Source organism: Eschscholzia californica, unplaced genomic scaffold (assembly GCF_041429995.1).
Source record: "Eschscholzia californica isolate CP2 unplaced genomic scaffold, dmEscCali1.0.p SCAF_4, whole genome shotgun sequence".
Lineage (NCBI taxonomy): Eukaryota > Viridiplantae > Streptophyta > Magnoliopsida > Ranunculales > Papaveraceae > Eschscholzia > Eschscholzia californica.
This window is the reverse complement of record NW_028238461.1, coordinates 15199145-15218584: the sequence shown is the minus strand read 5'-3', so window position 1 is coordinate 15218584 and position 19440 is coordinate 15199145. Positions and strand designations below refer to the sequence as shown.

General features: G+C 36.9%; 3 protein-coding genes across 6 annotated transcripts; 2 read left to right on the top strand and 1 right to left on the bottom strand.

The window, feature by feature from the left end:
* The first annotated feature begins 347 nt into the window (after positions 1-347).
* On the top strand, positions 348-2659 carry LOC147543098 (expansin-A10-like). Its single transcript, XM_086633791.1, has 3 exons — positions 348-1069; positions 1188-1500; positions 1780-2659. Exons 1-3 carry the CDS (start codon positions 937-939, stop codon positions 2084-2086), a joined length of 753 nt encoding a protein of 250 aa, XP_086489917.1. The 5' UTR covers positions 348-936; the 3' UTR covers positions 2087-2659.
* Positions 2660-4841: 2182 nt separating this feature from the next.
* Positions 4842-10489, bottom strand: AGL30 (AGAMOUS-like 30). Of its 4 annotated transcripts, none has more exons than XM_086633787.1 (12): positions 10251-10489; positions 9489-9754; positions 8795-8854; positions 8678-8696; positions 8497-8561; positions 8378-8393; positions 8198-8259; positions 7637-7733; positions 7267-7311; positions 7037-7164; positions 5809-6189; positions 4842-5349 (listed from the first exon to the last, which is right to left on the bottom strand). In XM_086633787.1, the coding sequence occupies exons 2-12, from the start codon at positions 9671-9673 to the stop codon at positions 5319-5321; spliced, it is 1089 nt and encodes a 362-aa protein (XP_086489913.1). In that variant the 5' UTR covers positions 9674-9754; positions 10251-10489; the 3' UTR covers positions 4842-5318. The 4 variants fall into 4 exon arrangements, with proteins under 4 accessions (XP_086489913.1, XP_086489915.1, XP_086489916.1 ...); XM_086633789.1 differs by having other exon boundaries at positions 4842-5330; XM_086633790.1 differs by having other exon boundaries at positions 4842-5330; positions 9489-9779; positions 10251-10376.
* A 1341-nt stretch (positions 10490-11830) lies between these two features.
* On the top strand, positions 11831-12946 carry EMB93 (Mitochondrial transcription termination factor family protein). Its single transcript, XM_086637665.1, has one exon. The coding sequence runs from the start codon at positions 11891-11893 to the stop codon at positions 12842-12844; it is 954 nt and encodes a 317-aa protein (XP_086493791.1). The 5' UTR covers positions 11831-11890; the 3' UTR covers positions 12845-12946.
* Positions 12947-19440: the final 6494 nt, after the last annotated feature.

Sequence of the window (19440 nt, the reverse complement as noted above, 5' to 3'; positions counted from 1 at the left end):
TTAAGAGAAAGTGCTACCGGTAGCACTCGAACCCAAGACCTCTAGCCCAAGAGATAAACGGTGCACAACTACTTCACAACTCATGCTAATCCTATACCCTTCCCGGTTTAATAGGATTAATAAATGGCCAAAAACTTGAAAACGACCCTTTGTGGTGGAGGGCCCTGTGCGGGCGTACCCAGCCCTCTGCCGATGTCCAACATATCACTTGAGTGTGGAGCAATTGGAGAGAGAATTTTGAGAAAATATATTCCAGTGATATATTGCAGGGCCGTGCAGTGCGAGGTGCGGGCGTACGGCCCGCACCTCGCACTGCACGGCCCTGGAATATATTTTCTCAAAATTCTCTCTCCAATTGCTCCACACTCAAGTGATATGTTGGACATCGGCAGAGGGCTGGGAGAGGATTCAAAAGGGAGAACTTAAGAAGAGTGAGAAAGAACTAAGAGAGAGAAAATGAGGTCTGTGACTCTGTTCAAGTTCTGTTGAAGAGAGAGAAAGTAATAAGAGAGGAGTCAAGGAGAGGTCTGTTGTTGCGGCAAATGGTAGTTGCATGTGCACCTGACAGTTTTTACTGTTCTCAAACAAAACCACTATACCCCACCCACCCCCACTTGGATTCAACTATACCACAAAACCACACCATTTTCAACCTCTAAAAACTATAAAACCACTCTTCTTGTCCTTGTTTTAACCTCAAAACCACTTGTCTGGTTTTGGTCCCAACAGCTAAAATAATCAGTTAATTGTGACATCACTACTCTCCTCAAACCTCTATTTAATACTACCCTCACCCCTCCATTTCTCTTCACAAATCCCTCACTTCCCCATTTTCACTCTTTAAACTCTCCCCTGTTTTCCAAAGCTTTCTCTCTCTATCCCTACTTTTTTTCTCTCTAGAATCTTTCAAGCTCTCAGTCTTGGTGTAATAGGAAAATGGGTTTTCTTGGACTTCTCTTGATGGGTCTTCTTTCAATGGTTTCCTATGTCCATGGGTATGGTGATGAAGCTGGTTGGGTTAATGCTCATGCAACCTTCTATGGTGGTGGTGATGCTTCTGGCACAATGGGTATGCTCAAAAACACTAACAAAGAAAACCCCTAAAATTTTCTACTCAATTGTGCCCTTAGATACATTTTAAGAAATACCCATTTTAACCCTAAAAAAATTCTCTGTTTTTTTTGTAGGTGGTGCTTGTGGGTATGGAAATCTTTATAGTCAAGGTTATGGAACAAATACAGCAGCTTTAAGTACAGCAATGTTTAATAATGGTTTAGCATGTGGTTCTTGTTATGAAATTAAATGTGTTAATGATCCAAGATGGTGTTTGCCTGGTTCAATTGTGGTAACTGCAACTAATTTTTGCCCACCAAACAATGCCTTACCTAATAATGAAGGGGGTTGGTGTAATCCTCCCCTCCACCATTTTGATCTTGCTCAACCTGTTTATCAACACATTGCTCAATATAGAGCTGGAATTGTTCCTGTTTCTTATAGAAGGTATGTGGGTGTTGGTTAATTTTTGCTACTTGGGTGTTTTGCCTATTTTATTAGGGCAACATTAAAGGTAGATGCTCATGCATGTCACCCTAGTACCCTTCTTTATAGACCTTTTAGGACTTGTTTGTCTTCATATTTTAAAGTTAGAAAAAGAGGAAATGTTTTTTCCCTAAATCTTAGACTCTGTTTTGATCTTACTTTGGTTGCTATATGACATGCAATTTTTTGATGAAAATCTAATTAGGTTTCTTTAAAATATTTGGTGGTATTTTTTTGCAGGGTTCCATGCATGAAGAGAGGAGGAATAAGGTTCACAATAAATGGACATTCATACTTCAACCTAGTTTTGGTAACAAATGTTGGAGGGGCAGGTGATGTTCATGCAGTAATGATAAAAGGATCAAAGACAGGATGGCAACCAATGTCAAGAAATTGGGGTCAAAATTGGCAAAGCAACTCATATCTTAATGGACAAAGTCTTTCTTTCAAGGTCATAACTAGTGATGGTGCTAGTGTGGTCTCCAACAATGTTGCCCCAGCTGGTTGGTCCTTTGGGCAGACCTATAGTGGAGGACAATTCCATTAACAACCCTAAAAAAAGGTATAACAGCTATTTCTAGCTGTGTAGTTGGGTGGAATTATAACCATATATAGTACTAGATAGTCATAGTTATAGTGAGTAAACCATTTATTGTGTAAGTTTGGGTTTGGGTTGGGTTGGGTTGGGTTGGGTCAACTCTGGAGAAAAGGGGCTCATTTTAAGATGTCCCTTTTATCATATTAATTAATGTGATTGTGGAGTGTTTTTTTTCTCTACTGTGGGGTGGGTTCCTTTAGTTTAGAGGGTACCCTTAATTGTTTGTTATGTGTGGGAAGCTAGAGAGAGAGAGAGTAGTAGTGTAGTAGTAGTGACTAGTGAGTATAGTCTAAACTGTGGTAAGTGTATTCTGTCAAAGTATTAGTGATGGAATATTTTGGTAGTGGTGGTATTTGACCACTCCCCCCACTATAAATTTTATGTTTTGATCAAGTGGGTTTGGTCTATGTTAACTAGTCTAAATGTGTTTTTCTTGTACTTGGTTTAATGTTGAAAGAGTGTGTAATTGTAAATCTCTTATTTCACTATGAATGGGAATTTCTTTATCTATTTTCTTTCAAACACTGCTATATATTTCACCCCACAAGTCCAAATTTATTGTGCCATATGATGACTCTTTGTTGATACAGGAGTTTCAACAACTTGAAAGATCCAACCAAATAGAATTTAATGAGACTTTCTGTAAAAGCCTAAACAAAACTTGAGACAGAGAGAGAGAGAGAGAGAAAGGTCTGTGAATCTGTCTCTGATACTTCCATCCAACATTAAATGATTTGTTTTGTTGGTATTAATCTTCACGTGCAAATTCTGCCTCTTCAAAAACCCTAGGGTTTAACAGGCCTTCTGTTCTCTTCTGTCTAAAAACATAATACATGTTAACATTCAGCTAAAGTCTGTTTAGTCCTACCCTCGTTATACTTTCAGAAGGGGCACGCTTATGTCTCTTTAAAGTCTGATGGTCGATAATTTACCCAATTTTTGTTTTTCCATAGCTTCATTAGTGCAGATATTTTTTTTTTTTTGAATCCAAGCGAAACATTTCATTTCATAAGTGATAAAAATCACAATTTACATGGATGATAATTCTTATTTCTCTCCTCTGAAAACTTCATGAGAGTTACATACCTTTAAATGCAAAGTACCTCATGAAGAGAAAGAAATTGGACTAGACACCGACTCGATAAAAAGACCCTGAAGGTCGAGAATGAAAAGACCCTAAAGGTCGTGAATGAAAAGACCCTAAAGGTCGACAAAGTACAGCAATAATAATTGAAAATACAAATTAAGAAAATACTAAATTTCCACCCCATTTGTTTTCGCTGGAAAACTGCCATTGTCGCCGGAAAACCGCCGTCATCACCGGAGAAAATCGCCTTGTTGCCGGATAACCGTCGCCGTTACCGTATAACCGCCGCGTCGCCGGAAAACCGCCGCAGTCGCCACACCACCACCACCATCACCACCACCACCCCCTTCCTTTTAACACCTAATCATGATCGATTGTTGAAAAGCAAAATCGGTTGTATGAGATGAACCATGATCGATTGTTTGAATAGAAAAATTGGTTGTATGAGATGAACCGTGATCGATTCTTTGAATGGAAAAATCGGTTGTATGAGATAAACCATGAACGATTGTTTGAATAGCAAAATCGGTTGTATGAGATGAACCAAGATCCAAATCTTTGGAGTTCAATCCAGTCTCTCTCTCACTAAATGTTAATTTGCGATAAATGGTTTGGGATTTAGAGATGAAACCGGTGGATTGAGAGAATAAGTCGACCGGATTCAACCCTCGTCTCTCTCTCTAGGGTTTGTTGAAATGGGAGAAATAGAGATAACTGCAACAGCCCTTCTCAATGGAAGTTGATTTTCTCAAGAAGAGAATAAAACATAGAAGAAAGAGGGAGAGGAGAACCCTCGCCAGAACCGGCGAGAGTTCAAACTCAACGATGACCGGAAAAAAAGTAACGGAGAGGAAGAAAGTTAGAGAGAGAGAGAGCGGTTTTTTTTTAAATTCTCTCCAGATAGAGATATATTCGGGAAAATGCATTAGTGCAGATATTAAGTGAAGGAAAATATTATATACCATAGTTCGAGTGTCCACTAAGCGTTCTTTCCTACAGTTAATATTTGAAGCAGAAATATGACAAACAATCCACAAATACTAACAATCTTCCTCACCGAAGGTTGAAAGCGACCACAACTATAGGAGTTTCTAGGAAATTTCGACTTCATCTTTTTGCGGTTATCGAAAAAGCAGGACTGGTATTAGACTAGACATTGTGGGGTCGAAATATATTGTTTCTCAAAAAAAAATTCCATCCACTTTTTAGTTTGTGGTAAGAAGAAATAAATATGTGAAGTAAATGCACATGGGGTTGGCCCATTTCTAAAAGGCTATTCCTACACACTTAAAATATAAAATCTAGGTATAGTTGGTGTGGTTTATGCATGAATTTAGGTGGGTTTTCATCTCCAATTTTTGGTCTTCTCTTTATCCTTTTTACTGTTCTAGTGCTAACTTGCTGCTTTTTTCTTCAACAGATTTATACATACTACTGCAATGTGTTTACACTTGGTTTACATCAGATTTATTATATTTTCAAAGATGAGGTGAACCGCAAATCTTGTATAAAAATTGTGACTTATCAATATTTCTTTCAAACTTGAAACACGAAAATCTGTATGTAACATCGCTACATATAAACTTGAACTACTAAAATCCGCATCAAACGAGAGAATGACAAACAAATCTTCTTCTTCATCATCTATTTTGTGTAGTATATAATATAATAATAATTTACATATCAGGTCACTTTGAAGTGAAAATACGTGATTTGTCGACAAAAAAAAAACTCCTTTAAGAGGAAAAAAAGAAAAAACTACGGGACCTGTGAATTGAAATATACTATGAATATTATACAGATGTTACGACGTTACAGATTCTCTTAGAGCTCAAAAAGGGAATTTATATCTCACTCTTCCATCTTATAAACCTGCAGAAACACGCAAGTAAGATGTGTTTTATCTCATATAATGCAGAACCCGATACATGTATGGAGTAGATGTCCATGACGGTGATGGCATTATCTTCAACCCCATCGATCGATTATCCATGTGATTCATGGAAATCACAAACAGAACTGTTTTTGCTACGAGCGCTCTTGGTAACTGTGATTCAGATCAACATATGAACAGCTACTTATTCGTGATGATACTCAATTTGGTTGCTGTAAGAAAGAACTGAAACTGTCATGAAAAATAAAAAAAATGATTGGCAATGTGAGTATTATAATTTCTCATTCAAGGCACAACTTCTTCAAGCTATTTGACTAGAAAATACGGGATGTATACTGAATTTAGTCCCACATTGCTCGGGAAGAACTTCGAGACCTGGGTTATAAGGTACACATATGCTAGCACTTGTCAAGTGGATAAGCTGGGGTAGTCTAGGCTCAAGAAAGAAAACCATGTACCATGTCGAACTGGAATGTGTGGTGCCTAAATCAGGAGCAATGTGTTGGTGTAGCATGAAAGGAGTCGAGATAGAATTTTTCTACATTTTCCTATTATCTTTTATTTCAGAGATATTACTCTATATTTGCATCAACTCCAAGTTGGGCAAGTATGATAAAGATAAAATGAAGCACATTCACCAACTAAGAAACTTGAAGGTCGAACCATAATTTATTTTAATACCAAGCTAACCTGTGAGTGGGGAATGGCTGTCCATCAAACATAGGAACTGAACACTGTCCGGATGTCGAAGCCCAAGCTTGATCGTTGGCGTCATATCTGTGTCTGGGTGGCCCAAAGCTGTTGATATTGCCAACTTGATAGTCCAAGCGAGGTTCTTGTAAACTCATCTCAGAATCATTCTTATATTTATTATTGTTGACCAAATCAAAATCGTACGGCTGGTACGGAAATTGACCACCAATTTGTAAACTCAAACAAGCATTTGCGCTGAAATCATGCAAGGAACTACCAATACCATCTTGCCCCGAATTATCGATCTCCACCTGTTTGCCCATGCCAAGGTAACTAGAATAGTTCTGAAGGGAAGGATCAGTAGAGCATTCAATATCTCTGTTGAGGCAAAACACAGATAAGTTTAGAACCACCGAGACAAAGCGGGTTAAGTGTTAACAGTTTATGGTTCTGATAAGCTTATTCTCAAGTTATACTCCATAAGTTTTTATATAATACTGTAAATTGCTAAATCCATTGCTTTACGACTGGTGCTTCGGTCGCATTGTGCTGAAAGCTACTCGAGAGTCTTTGAACTGTTTAAAGGTCACACTACAAGACCTTCATACCAGAAAGTAAGATTCTTCCGAAGCACCACCCATTGACTAAGCTCGTGAATGATAAATCCAATGGGTAAGTGTTTGCAGGAGAAGGAGAAGTGTTCATAAAGACAAACATCTCCTAAAATATCAAGTAACAGTTTTTTTCTTTTTTTGAAACTGATCAAGTCAAATGGCATAATCCTCAAGGAGTGTGGTCATTAAACAACAGTTACAAATATATTCCTTCAAGCAGATAGTAAAGTGTGATGATCCAAAAGTGAACCAGGTCCGCACAACTAGTTCATAAACTGTGAACCAGTTCAACTCCAACTTTCATACTCCCACTAGACACTAGAACAAGATTCTAACCATCGATCTAATGCTTAAAGAACAAAGAAACTGTTCAAACAGCATTCCTCAAGATTTCAACATAATTTGCACCGGACTACTATGTATAAATTCAAGTACAGATGGTCAAACTCAATTTTTATCTTGGGGACTGTTGCATTTCTGCATTCTTCCAATTTTTCTATAAACTAAAGTATCCTCTGTACTCAGATAACGATGCATTCAGGCGACAAAGCCTCAGCAAGTTCTTCTGTTATATAACAACTGAAGTCAGATAGTGAAAGTACCAAGCATACCTCTGAGGCAGCAAGCTTGTATCTTCTGATAACATCAAATGCTGACTATCATGGTTAGGAATCCATGATAAAGATTGGGGTTGTTGTTCTCCACCCATTCCCAATGGAATTTGCATCCCGTTCTGAAACTGCAAAAGTTTTTTTTAAAAGTAAGATTATCCCCATTTTGGCATTTTGACACCCATAAATCCATTGCAAAGAGAAGTTTTACATGGTGAAGAGTCTGTTACCTGAGCACACTCTAGCGACATAAGTTGTTGCTTCCCCAAATTTTCCTACCAGATGGAAGTATAAAAAAAATCACAATGTTGTAACATATAAAGTAGCGCCCTAAAATATCTCAAGGTGGAATAGAAGTATACATTAATGATAACCTTGTGTGTGACAAGTCACTTACGGGTCCTGACTAATTGTTTTTAGTAGACTACAAAATATTGCATTAATGCATGGCCTAACAAAAACATGCCAAATGGAGATCTTTCTAGTTTGGTGAAATATTATCATAAATTAGAGATAATGGAGCACAAACACGATGCATTTTAAGAATTCCGCAGAATGTTCTTAAAGTGCATATTGCACAAACGCACTAACTGTCCGTACCTTATGTGTATGAATTCGATTTAGAGATTCCTTTATAGATTGTTCCATTGCATTCAAATGGTCGACATTGTTTATTTTCTCTGGATCAGTCCAACATCTGAAAAATGAATTGGTTGTAAAGAGTCACAAATGACGATGAACAATCAAGTCGTAGTTAACCTAAAAGATTGATATTGGAAAGTTATGTCTTCTATAAGAAGAGAAACATGATATCTAGCGTTTTAAACAATGGGGTTACCGTATCAATACAATTGTTGGAGAATGCTTTCAGAAAAAAAAATGCAAAAAACAATTCACTGCTACAATATCTGTAATGAAGATAATAAATGTAAAGTGTAAACCACATTATCTTCTTAAAGTGCTTCTTCTAAAACTAAGTTATAACTTAATGCTAAGTTAGGCTTGAATAGTTGATGATGCGAACTCAGCAAGTGAACAACTTGTCTTTTTCTGTACCAAATTAAGACGTATGTATCTTTCCGTATCTAATCAGTAGAAGGTTTCTGACAAAGAAAAAGAAAACAACATAGGTGACCCGTGACCAAGTTTCAGAAGTGATACCTCAGTCTCTCAACCATCTCTGATAGTTGACGTTGTAATAGGTTTCTCTGGTTAGTTAGGTCCTGGAGAAAGATATTTAGCCCAATTAAACATCAGTAACCATAAACACTCTGTGAAACTACACAGAATACCAAAACAAACAAGAATGACATCATAGTTACTGTCCATTCCGATGCATACCTCAACAGTTTGTGTGCTGCAAGAAAATAAATGGCAGTATAAGAGTTCTGTTACGGGAAAAGATGTGACAAGTGAACTTAAAATGAGAAGAATGACAACTAATTTCAAGTTGTCAATACCTTGTGCCCAAGAAATCTTGTATATTTACATCGTGCTCCAGCTTCTTAAATGTTTTCTTCAGTGCCTGGCCAAGAAAACGAATAGTACTATGATGGTACAGTGCTGACGGTTTGATCCCAAATGTAACACCTATAAAATAAAATTGCGAATAAAATGATAGGTTGTGAAGAATCGGCTTACTTCAAGGCTCTCTAGCTTCCTGTTCCAACGCACAAGTGCTCAATTTTAGTGCCATTGTTATTCAGCTACTAAAAAATTGGAGAAATAGTCATAAAACAAAAGAATTTTCAAATGCACCTTTTTGCTCTCTCTTGTGGAGTTAATTGAGCAAATTTCGCAATAACATCTTCGATGTTGCTGGAGAATAAAGGGTAGAAACCAAAGTTATAAAGGTATAAGTTACTTACTGACGCCCAACAAGCCACAAATATATTCTTGATGTTATAGGGTAAATAGTACAATTCCAACACATAATGAAGTGCAGTTTCCGATTTGATCAGACTGGTTTAGATTTAGAGATCCAGATCAAAGAGCAGACGCAATTAATATGAAAATAACAGTTCAAAACTAATATTGAGCACAACTGTCAACTTAGAGAGAACTGGTACGTAACACCCTAACTACGCAATCACATACAAATAATCTTTCCACCAGAACCTCAAAATCACTTGAAATACTCTCTCTCATTCAAATATAACCTAAAAGTATGATTCAAATGCATTCATTTTCTACTTCTTGTTGTTATTTCCAAATCTTATTTCAATCAATTGGTCAAGTTAGTTTAGTTATTCATAGGAAACAACCCAATATTATGGTTCGCATTCATCTAAACTAATTACCGTTAGTAAGAGAAACATGTAAAGCATTACCATTGATCCTAAATCCTACCAAGTGATTGGATACAAAGTGTAATTCAATAAAAGAACAAACAACAAAAATATAATGTCGATCCAAATGAACAACCGAAATTCAAAAGCAAACAAAGTATTACCTACGGTCTCCGAGGCATAATGTGGGTTTTCCAGTTGGCGAAAACATAAGAAGAGCAATATCAATATCACACAAAATAGATAACTCCCGAGCTTTCTTCAAAATACCCGCTCTTCGTTTTGAATATGTAACTTGTCTACCACTTGTATTCTCTAATCTCTTTATCTTTAATTTAACCCTTCCCATGACTTTATCCCCTTTCAATTAACACCCTTTATATTGCTCCCCAGTTTTCTTAACACCCCTTATACGAAGAAACTCAAATTCCTATAAGCATTAATATTCAATCGCCCTATATTAGATAAACTTATTAATCCCAAGGGATTCAACCATCCAAAATAAAAAATTCTAAAAAAAAATGTAGAAGTTTTTGCCAATAACAAAAGCTAACAACTTTAGGGGGGGAAAGAGGATAAATTCTGTATCAAAACCAACAAAACTCCAGAGAGCAAAATTCAATATAAGAATGTAAGAATTCAAACAGTCCGACTATACCCATGATTCAAAAAGAACCCTAATTTGGAAAAGAACCCTTTGATTAATGCTAAAAAGCGTAAGAACAGTGTTTGAAGCAGATATTACAGGTACCCACAAAAAAGATTTTGATCTTGATTGATATTACGTAACTCAGGTACCCTAAATTGAGACAAAATTTGATAAATCCAAAAAAAAAAACTAGAGAGAGAAAGGAAGAGATTAACGAACAGTAACAGAAAAACAGAAAAGAAAGAAGGAGAGATTAAATGGAAGAGACGAAGCTTACATATACATGATCGGAGGACCTTCAAATTCGGTATTCAATTCAAACGAGAGAACCGCGAGGCGTAAAATGTTCTTTCAAACGAACAAAAAAAATGAAAAGTCGGGGTTTTGTAAAAGAAAATGAGACATAAATTATGAACCCTAGAGTAATTTAATTCTAGGAGACGAGAGAACACAAGGGGATAAGGACTCTTGTCCTAGAGCCTAGAGGAATGAGACTGAATTGGCCCGTTGGGCTAACCACGGACCCAATCATCCATTCAACTGTTTCTCTTTGTCGTCGGTGGTTGGATATGGAGTACGTGTAAACACTTCGACGCTCAAGTCAGTTTGGTGTTGCAGGTTGAAAGTCAATGAGAAATTAAAGGTTAAACATCAAATCTCTTTTCGGGACAAACAAATATTGTTTATAGATGTTTACATGGCGGTAATAGATCACGAACTTAATAAAACCCACTTGACAGGCCCATACATTGAATCTTTATGATCATAGTCGTGTGATCATATCTTTCTCCACAGGGCCATAAATGGAAGTTTTATAATAAAGATCTTTGTCTGACCTTCCGTGTAACCGACATTTCTCACAAATAAAGTAGACCCAAGGCGTCGAACTCATTTCTACATATCTCCTGACTTGTTTGTTACTTACCCTATTAAAAAAAAACTAAAAGTCGATAGCAATGCACAACGGACGACATCTGTGTCGCCCGACTTGTTTCTTTCACTCTCATTTTTACTACCACCACAACTGTAACCAATTAACACCATTGTCACCACCATCGTCTCTAACCATCACAATATCTTTCTCTATCTTCTTTACACTTACTTTTCTTTGTTCTCTGTTCACTTTTTGCTATAGGCAGAGACGAAAGGAAGTGGTCAGAGATGAGATGATGATAAGGGAGATGGTGAGGAAAAAGAGAGTTGGTGGTGGTGGCAATGACGATAGTGGTTGTGCTGGTGAAGTTAAGAAACAATGATAGCGAGAGTGAGTTGCTGACAGTGAGGAACCTCTCTGTCGATGACCATTCATCTTTTTTTTCTTGGACGTGGTTGTGTTTACATTTGACTTGATCAACTTATTGGACCAAGTTTTTTATGACACTGGATCCACCATGAACATATAGTACGAAAATACAACATGAATTGAATAAACACTATAACAACCTCATTTAACTTATCTTGGGTTTTAAAAATCATATAAAAAACTCTTTCATCGATTCCACATTCTCACTTTCACTTAATATATGTGTTAGTAATTAGGTGGGGTAAACGTAAACCATATAGCAAACTACTTCCACCAACATTGATCCGAGGACCTCATTATATTAAAAAAATGATGTCCAACCACTATACCAAAGGATGAAGGACACATGAACCAAGTTAAGTATAATGGTGAGTGGGCATGGTAGAATGTAAAAACCTTGTATGCCTATATATACAGCGACTAACCCGACTAGGTTAGCAGGTCAGCCCGATATCAACGATCCTAAAGCCCATTCCACCATAGCCATGTCAACAACCGTCTAGCCCGATCCATCAGCCCGATACCAACAGTTAAATTTCGTTAAATTTCGTTAAATTTCTTATCCACATTTTCCTCTTCTTTCTTTCTCTCTACTCTTAAATGCTTAATCCGAGATGATAATTCGCATGCAAATTCCCCTCCGAATCTCAGTTCCTCGTCTCCCACACAACTCAGCTTCATCGCAACCTCTCAAAAACCCTAATCTTACACGTAACACTCAACTCCTTCAAGGGTTTACTCCATTAAAAACCCTAATAACTTCTCCCCCTCTTCCAACCAACATCGGTACCGATTCTGGTCTCTTATTCCGTGAAAAGCTTATCTACCTTGAGAAACTCAATATAAACTCCACAAAAGCCCTAGAAGAAAACCCTAATTTTCGATCAGTTTCTCTCGAATCAATTAAATCAGTTGAAAAATGTTTATATTCAATGGGAATTGAACGGTCTGATATGGGTCGGATTTTCGGTATGCATCCTCAACTTCTAACTTGTGATATTCATACTGATCTTTACCCTGTTTTTGATTTTCTCCTCAATGATGTTAAAATTTCTTATGGTGAGATTCGTAGATGTATAATTCGATGCCCTAGATTGTTAACTTGTAGTGTTCGTGATCAATTGAAACCCACACTTTATTTTCTTAGAAGATTAGGGTTTGTTGGAACTAATGCAATTACATGTCAAACTACATTGCTTTTAGTATCAAGTGTTGAAGATACACTCATACCTAAACTTGATTATCTTCAAAGTTTAGGGTTTCCTTACAGAGAAGTAGTTAAGATGGTTTTGAGATCACCCGGATTGTTAACTTTTAGTATATCAAATAACTTAAAGCCAAAGGTGGAATATTTCTTGAATGAAATGAAAGGGGATGTGATGGAATTGAAGAAATTTCCACAGTATTTCTCTTTCAGTTTGGAGGGGAGGATAAAACGTAGGCATAAGCTTTTGGTTGAACATGGATTTTCGCTTCCACTAGAAGCTATGTTGAGGGTTAGTGATGGGGAATTCAATGATCGATTGGTTGAAATGAGACTCCGGTCTGTCGACAAACTGTCATTGTAAGTTTTATTATTCTCTGTAATCTTATTTACACTTTATAGATCTATCAAATTGTGTAAATTAGTATGTAAAATTTAATTTATCGAATCATTTATGCGTTGTTTCGATGAGTTTTCAATCACCCTAAGATGCACCACTTTATTGTATTGATACCTGAAATATACAAAATGTCACTATTTCCGTTAAGCCAAAGATTAGTGGAAAGCAGTACAATAAAACTTAGCTGTTGTTCTTCGAATTAGATCTACTTACTTGAACACCATTTGTTCCTGCATACTTTTTTTTAAGCTCGCCGAAATGGGAGTTAGCTTGGGTTCTCTTTGCCCTGTCAAAAGTTTATGAATTGCATTTTTTGAAGAAAACCCTGTCAAATATGGGAGGTCGAGCCAACCGCGAAAAGAAAAATGTTAGGTTGGACACAAGTCCCAAACAGCTTCCTGTAGAAAGTCTAGTACCCTAACATGATTTAATTAAAATCAGATAATGACTTTCAATTTTATTCCCACCTATTTCTTAGGTGTTGAATTATAGTGATGGAGGTATGTTCTTTATAATAGTCAAAATTACCTCCTTATGTGCGAATCACAAGGTGTTTTTGATCAAAATTGATGGGGTTCTGCAACCTTTATAGAAATAAACCACAATAAGGATTCATATTCAGATATTGATAACGATCAATCTAAGGGAGCCGTATGTTGCTCTGCTTGTTTTAAAGTTTCACCGTCTGCTGTCACTCTGGTCTGCTTCGAACAACTATTCTCGTGAACTTTTCCAATTAGTATAACCAGGTGTTTATGTTCGTCGCTACGTTTAGATACTTCACTTTTTTTTTATCTTCACTAGTAAGAAGTTAGTGTGAAATACTGAAATCTTCTTGTCTCTGACATTGCTAATCCAAACCCCCCACTTAACATTAACGAGCCGAGCCAAGAGAAAGGCTGCTTTTCGAGCCAAGCTATGCGGGGGTTAGGCTTGGCAAGCTCGACTTTGTTTTCTCTTGTGTTAGGAATAGTATTACTAGGATAGTGGGATCAAGTGAGGATCTTAGTGATTAGGATTTTGTTGATAAAATAAGTTAGAATTTGATTTAGAAAAGAAACACAATGGTGGGGGCAGATAGTCATTTGGAATTACTCATCTTAACCCCTTCTAGAGATAAATTGGCCAAGGAATGGCGATATTAGGCTCAGGCTTAGCGAAAACAATTGAACTTCCAAATTCGTTTCTATTTTTTGCTCGGCGTAGTGTTACTAGGCTCAGGTGAGAACCTTAGAGAATTACAATTAGGATTTTTTTTTATGTGTTATAACTAGGTTAAGCGGTTTATAAAAGAATATTTTGTTTTGCCGATCAGTCAATGTCCGGTTTGACATTCAAAAAGTGAAAAAAAATACTGTTTCCATTTTACATCGTGGAATACCACTGAGCTATTATAATGTGTAGAATTGACTTTAGAAGTTAAAAGTAAGAATCTTAAGTACAAGAAAATATATGTAGGTCTGATGTGCCTCTTCTTGTTACCCATGTCGAATACAACTACCTCTCTAGGTCTGATGTGCCTCTTCCCATTACCCACGTTGAATACAATTAACTCACTAGAACGACCTTCTCAAACAATGTTGCATAGATGCCGAATACTCGGGCACCATACATAGGTAGTCAGTAACTGTCTAACTCGGTCTTCAGATTCGACTAGGGCTCCAGGCCCTAGTCGACTGGCCACTGGCCGAATAGTGTGTCATCGGCGTCTAGGCGCCAGCTTTTTAAAGCATAGAGTCAGTTTAACATAGGCAGTTATGGGTAGCTATGTCAATGTTATAAAGGTAGATGATAAAGGGTGTCACGGTTGCAAGACTTAATATTATAGGCCTCCACAAAACCAAGGTCTTGATATAGTTTTGATGCTGTTGCCTAAGAAATTGACTGCCTTAATAATTCTTATTTCTGAATTCAGGGTTTTCAAAGGAAGCCACTGTTGTTAAAAAATGAAATAGAGAAAAAAAAAAGTAGAAATTCTATGATGCTATAAGACTATCAAGGAAGATGCTAGAAAAGTTAAATAGATTGGATATATGGATGTGAACTGTGATTTTTGTACCTTTTTAACTCTTTATGGTTGTTGGTAAAGAGTGTATCTATCACTACAACTGGACTGCCAAGTTTGAATAGTTTGGATCTGTAAGGGGGTGATTGTAGCTATTACCAGAGTACTAATGTGTTAGGTAGAATCAGATTCCCAGTTCTAGCTTATTATTTGGAGTATACTTCAGCAGGATGAGGAAGAATATATTCTTCCTGCTGTATTTGGAGCTTGGGTTAGAGTTTGTCTCTGCTGAAATTGTAGTCATATTGTGATAGAAGGACCTCAGGGTAGTCTAGACTTGATAACTTTTGCTGTATGAGAATGATCGACATAGCTCACCTAGTATCGCTTTCCTTTAAATAAGAACAACTGCTATGGTTATTATAGCTGTGATGACCCGAGCTCTTATAGTCGATTTGGGAAGCCTACTTAGTCGCTGTGATGACCCGAGCTCTTGTGGTTTGATTTCTTTGCTTTTTTTCGCAAGAAATGTAATTTCGCAAAATTGTACTGAAATTTTGCGAAACGTTTTTATAGCTTTAGATTAGGTGCATGAAATCACACTGACAACTATTTCCTGCATAGTTTCCACCAACATGAGGGAAATTTCTACCCGAAATGTTGATTTTGAAATTTCAACAACTTTTGACCTACATAATAGAAATCTAGCAAAATATTCAAATTAATACTAGAAATATATCTCTTTCTTCATATTTTTCATCTTCATTTCTCATAGATATCTCTTGATCTTTATGTTATGTTTTGGATGTTTTTTTGAATATATTTGAATGATTTACGCCCTGACTTAACTGCCTAAATTGATTTTATCTTAGTAACACCCTTGATATAACTGTGTAATTGATGATACTTTCTCAAATTAATATAGTTTGTTAACTATTAACTATTATTAATAAGAATGTTATCTTTTCGGTGTTATAGCAAAAAAATTATTCAATTTACCTCCGGACGTAACTGTATAATTGTTAAAACTCGCCAACAACCCTTAGTTGGAGTGATAGGAGGTATAGTATTCTGCCTTCTAGGTCATGGGTCTGAGACACACTGACAATACAAAAAAAATTTGTTATTACTCCTCAAACTAATAGATTCTATTGATCCGTTACTTTTTTTTGATGAAGGGTATTGATCCGTTACTTAGTAACATCATTTTTATAATTCGTTATGGTTTAATAATCTTGTCATACATAATTGCATCATATTTCTATCAATCCTGTACATTTGTAAGATTTCCACACTGATCAAAATATTTTAACTTTTCAACCGACTAAAATTTTCATTAGAATCGAAATTTCATTCTTTGTTTATTGTTATATCTTCTTCATCACTTTTTTTTTCCTTCAAATTTCTAATCTTAAAGCTTAAAACTCAAATTTCTTATTATATTCTTGGACAGTCTGAATTCATGGATGGATCAAATGTCTATAATTGCTAATATAAGTATAAATTATAATATTCAACATACGATCGGTTTTGATGAGATTCTTTCTGTTAGCGAGTCTCTAGTTGGCCGTCTAGTCTCTTTTTCCGATTAAGAAAACCATACGATCGGTTGGCCGTCTAGATTCTTTGATGAGATTCAACATACGATCGGTTTTTAGTGTGAATTTGTTGAACTTAAGGACAAAGGCTGTATGCACGTGGACCTGCTGAATAAGAAAAGTAAGAGAATCCAATAAGGAGAGAAAACCATCTCTCTCTCTCTCTCTCTCTCTCTCTCTCTCTCTCTCTCTCTCTCTCTCTCTCTCTCTCTCTCTCTCTCTCTAAACCTATTTGTACAAATTATTGTAGATGTCAGCTCCTCAAATCTGCCCAGTTATTTAACCTAATTGGCAGGCATATCTCCATCATCTTTCAGTTAGAGAAAATTTTATCACTGTTTCTTGCATTGGTTCTTTGTCTGTCTGTTTCTACTAGGCTTCTTTCCCTTTCATTTCTCTAATCAAAATGACTCTGTGGTGAATAGGAAGGGTGGGAACTTTGAAGTCTAAAATATATACCAGAGAGAGTGAGTAATCATGAGAACCCATCTTTCTCTATATATCTAGATAGTATTGAATGAGAGTACTAGGAACTTAGTTCCTATTTAAGATGTCTACTTAGGCAGCTTTCATCCATGACCATAAATGGATAACCTATGGTCAATGTGTAACATTTCAATCATAGCAATATTTCAAAGACTCTTATGGTTGGATAAGTTTAACTCACCGTGGGTGGCTAGGGGTGGCAATTTGACTCGAATCGGCAGGATTTCACCCCAACCCGCCCTTAATGGGCTGGGTTTTACCGCGCCGTTAATTAACGGGTCAGATTTGGGATGAAGTTACGAAAAATATGATTGGGGTTGGAGCGGGTTTGGTACTAGTTAATAAACTCCGCCCGGTCCGATTAGTATGTTTTTTTTTGGCAATTGACTACGATAGTCATTACATTGGGATTGATACATCAAAGATGTGATAAGCACGAAACTGCCGATACAAACTCTTACAAAAAAGGCCCTTATCCCAATTAAACTTGGCCTAAAGCCCGACAACATTATTTATACATTAATAACCCAAGTTCAATAAACTATGGAAACCACCTCTTCTGGAATCGAACTTAGGACCTCCAGGATTGTAGAGTTTATATCAACACATTGGACCACTTGGGCAACCAATTGTTGACTAGTATGTTATATGATATATTTATCGTTATGTTCATCAAAATATTTTATCTCTTATTAAACAAGTCACAAACTTTTTTGAACCCGATTCGCCTGACCCATTTCATATTAAACGGTGCTGTAATGGTTAAGCGATTTTTATTAGCGGCGGGTATGGTAATTAAATACCCACCACGATTAACTTTTTGGATGATTATGGTAAAATTCGTTTACTAGCGGGATAGAATTGGGAAGGGGTAAATCGTCCGAACCCCCCGTTGACATCCCTAAGCGTGACTGTCCTCCTTGATGTGAGTGTGGGGGTGTACACGGGTTGCCCTCTATACCAGTGTGACTTGTCAATTTAAAAAATTTGTCAAAAATCCTTTGTACATTTAGCATTTTTCTTCTTAAATACGAATAGTTTCCTGGGAGCTAGTTTTGTAGAGAGGGATGGTAAGCAGACTGAGATATTGCCACCATAACCAACAATAGAATCTTATGGATCATCAACTCTCTCTCTTTACTCATTTATATGGTGGAGCCATATATGCACCTAAATCAGTCTGTGACTTCTTTTATGTTGTGGGACCTTTAGTGTCATCACCTTGTGACCTTTCCCTAGTGGAGGGCCTATAGGCGATCCCACAAATTACCATAGACCCGCCCTCACTCTTAGCTCCTCGCACAAAGAGAGCAGTCCGAGGGCATTCAGACTAACCCTAACCCATGTTGGGTTTAAACAACATGGACTCCGACTGGTTCGAGGCCCACCGGAAATGCCAAGTGAGCGGCAGTCTATGTCAAATATTTGAACGTCTATAGACTCACCCTTTCCGCATTGTCAGCGGTCATGGACCGATTCTAGGTGGTTAACTTATATACCCCTCTTCAGTATTAACTTAGTTCCAAACACTAAGCTAATTGTTTCCCCATTCCTTAACTATAGAACTTGATTTCCTATGGTCATTCACTTATCCTTTTTAGTTTTATGTATTATTAATTAATACTACCTTCTTCTATATTATATAAGAGAAATGGTTGATTTAGGTTATGTAATAAAGAACCATCATACTCCACTCAGGCAGGGGCGGATCCATGGGGTGCGAGGGGTGCGACCGGATGTTTGTGAAAGAAAAAAAAAATGGCATTTAGTTCAAAAAATACACCACCATTAGTTTAGGGGTTAAGCTAGAAGATTAGTTCACGAGTCCAAAAGTAGATTTGGATTTTTTTTTTGTTGAACTAAAAAAGTATAGATAGATGGATTAAGATAGATGGATTTAGTCCAAAATGTATGTGCCCATTTTAACTCTAATATGGATTTAGTCCAAAAAGTATGTGCCAGTTTCCTAATTGCCCATTTTAAACTCTAATACGGATTTTGTCCAAAAAGTACGTGCCAGTTTCCTAATTGCCCATTTTTAACTCTAATATGGATTTAGTTCAGAAAATACATCCACTACAAAATTCAGCAACTTAGGTGCTGTTTGTTTTTTTACTTTTTCAGATCTGAAATCTGAATTGGATCCCAATTCAGATTTCAGCTGTTTGTTTTATAATTCAAGAAAATCTGAAAACCAACCTGAATTCGGCCATGATCTGAATTCGGCTGAAAAATACCCCACAAATTTCAGACTTCAAAACAAGTCTGAAATGAGGGTTGAACTTCTGAAAAGTGTCCAATGACATTTATACCCCTTAAATTTAGGAAAGTCTTTCTGATTAAAATATTTCACCCACCACCGGTGAACCACCACTGCCACCACCGGTGAACCACCACTGCCACCACCGAACCACCACTGCCATTACCGGCGAACCACCACCACCACCATTACCGGCAAACCACCACCACCA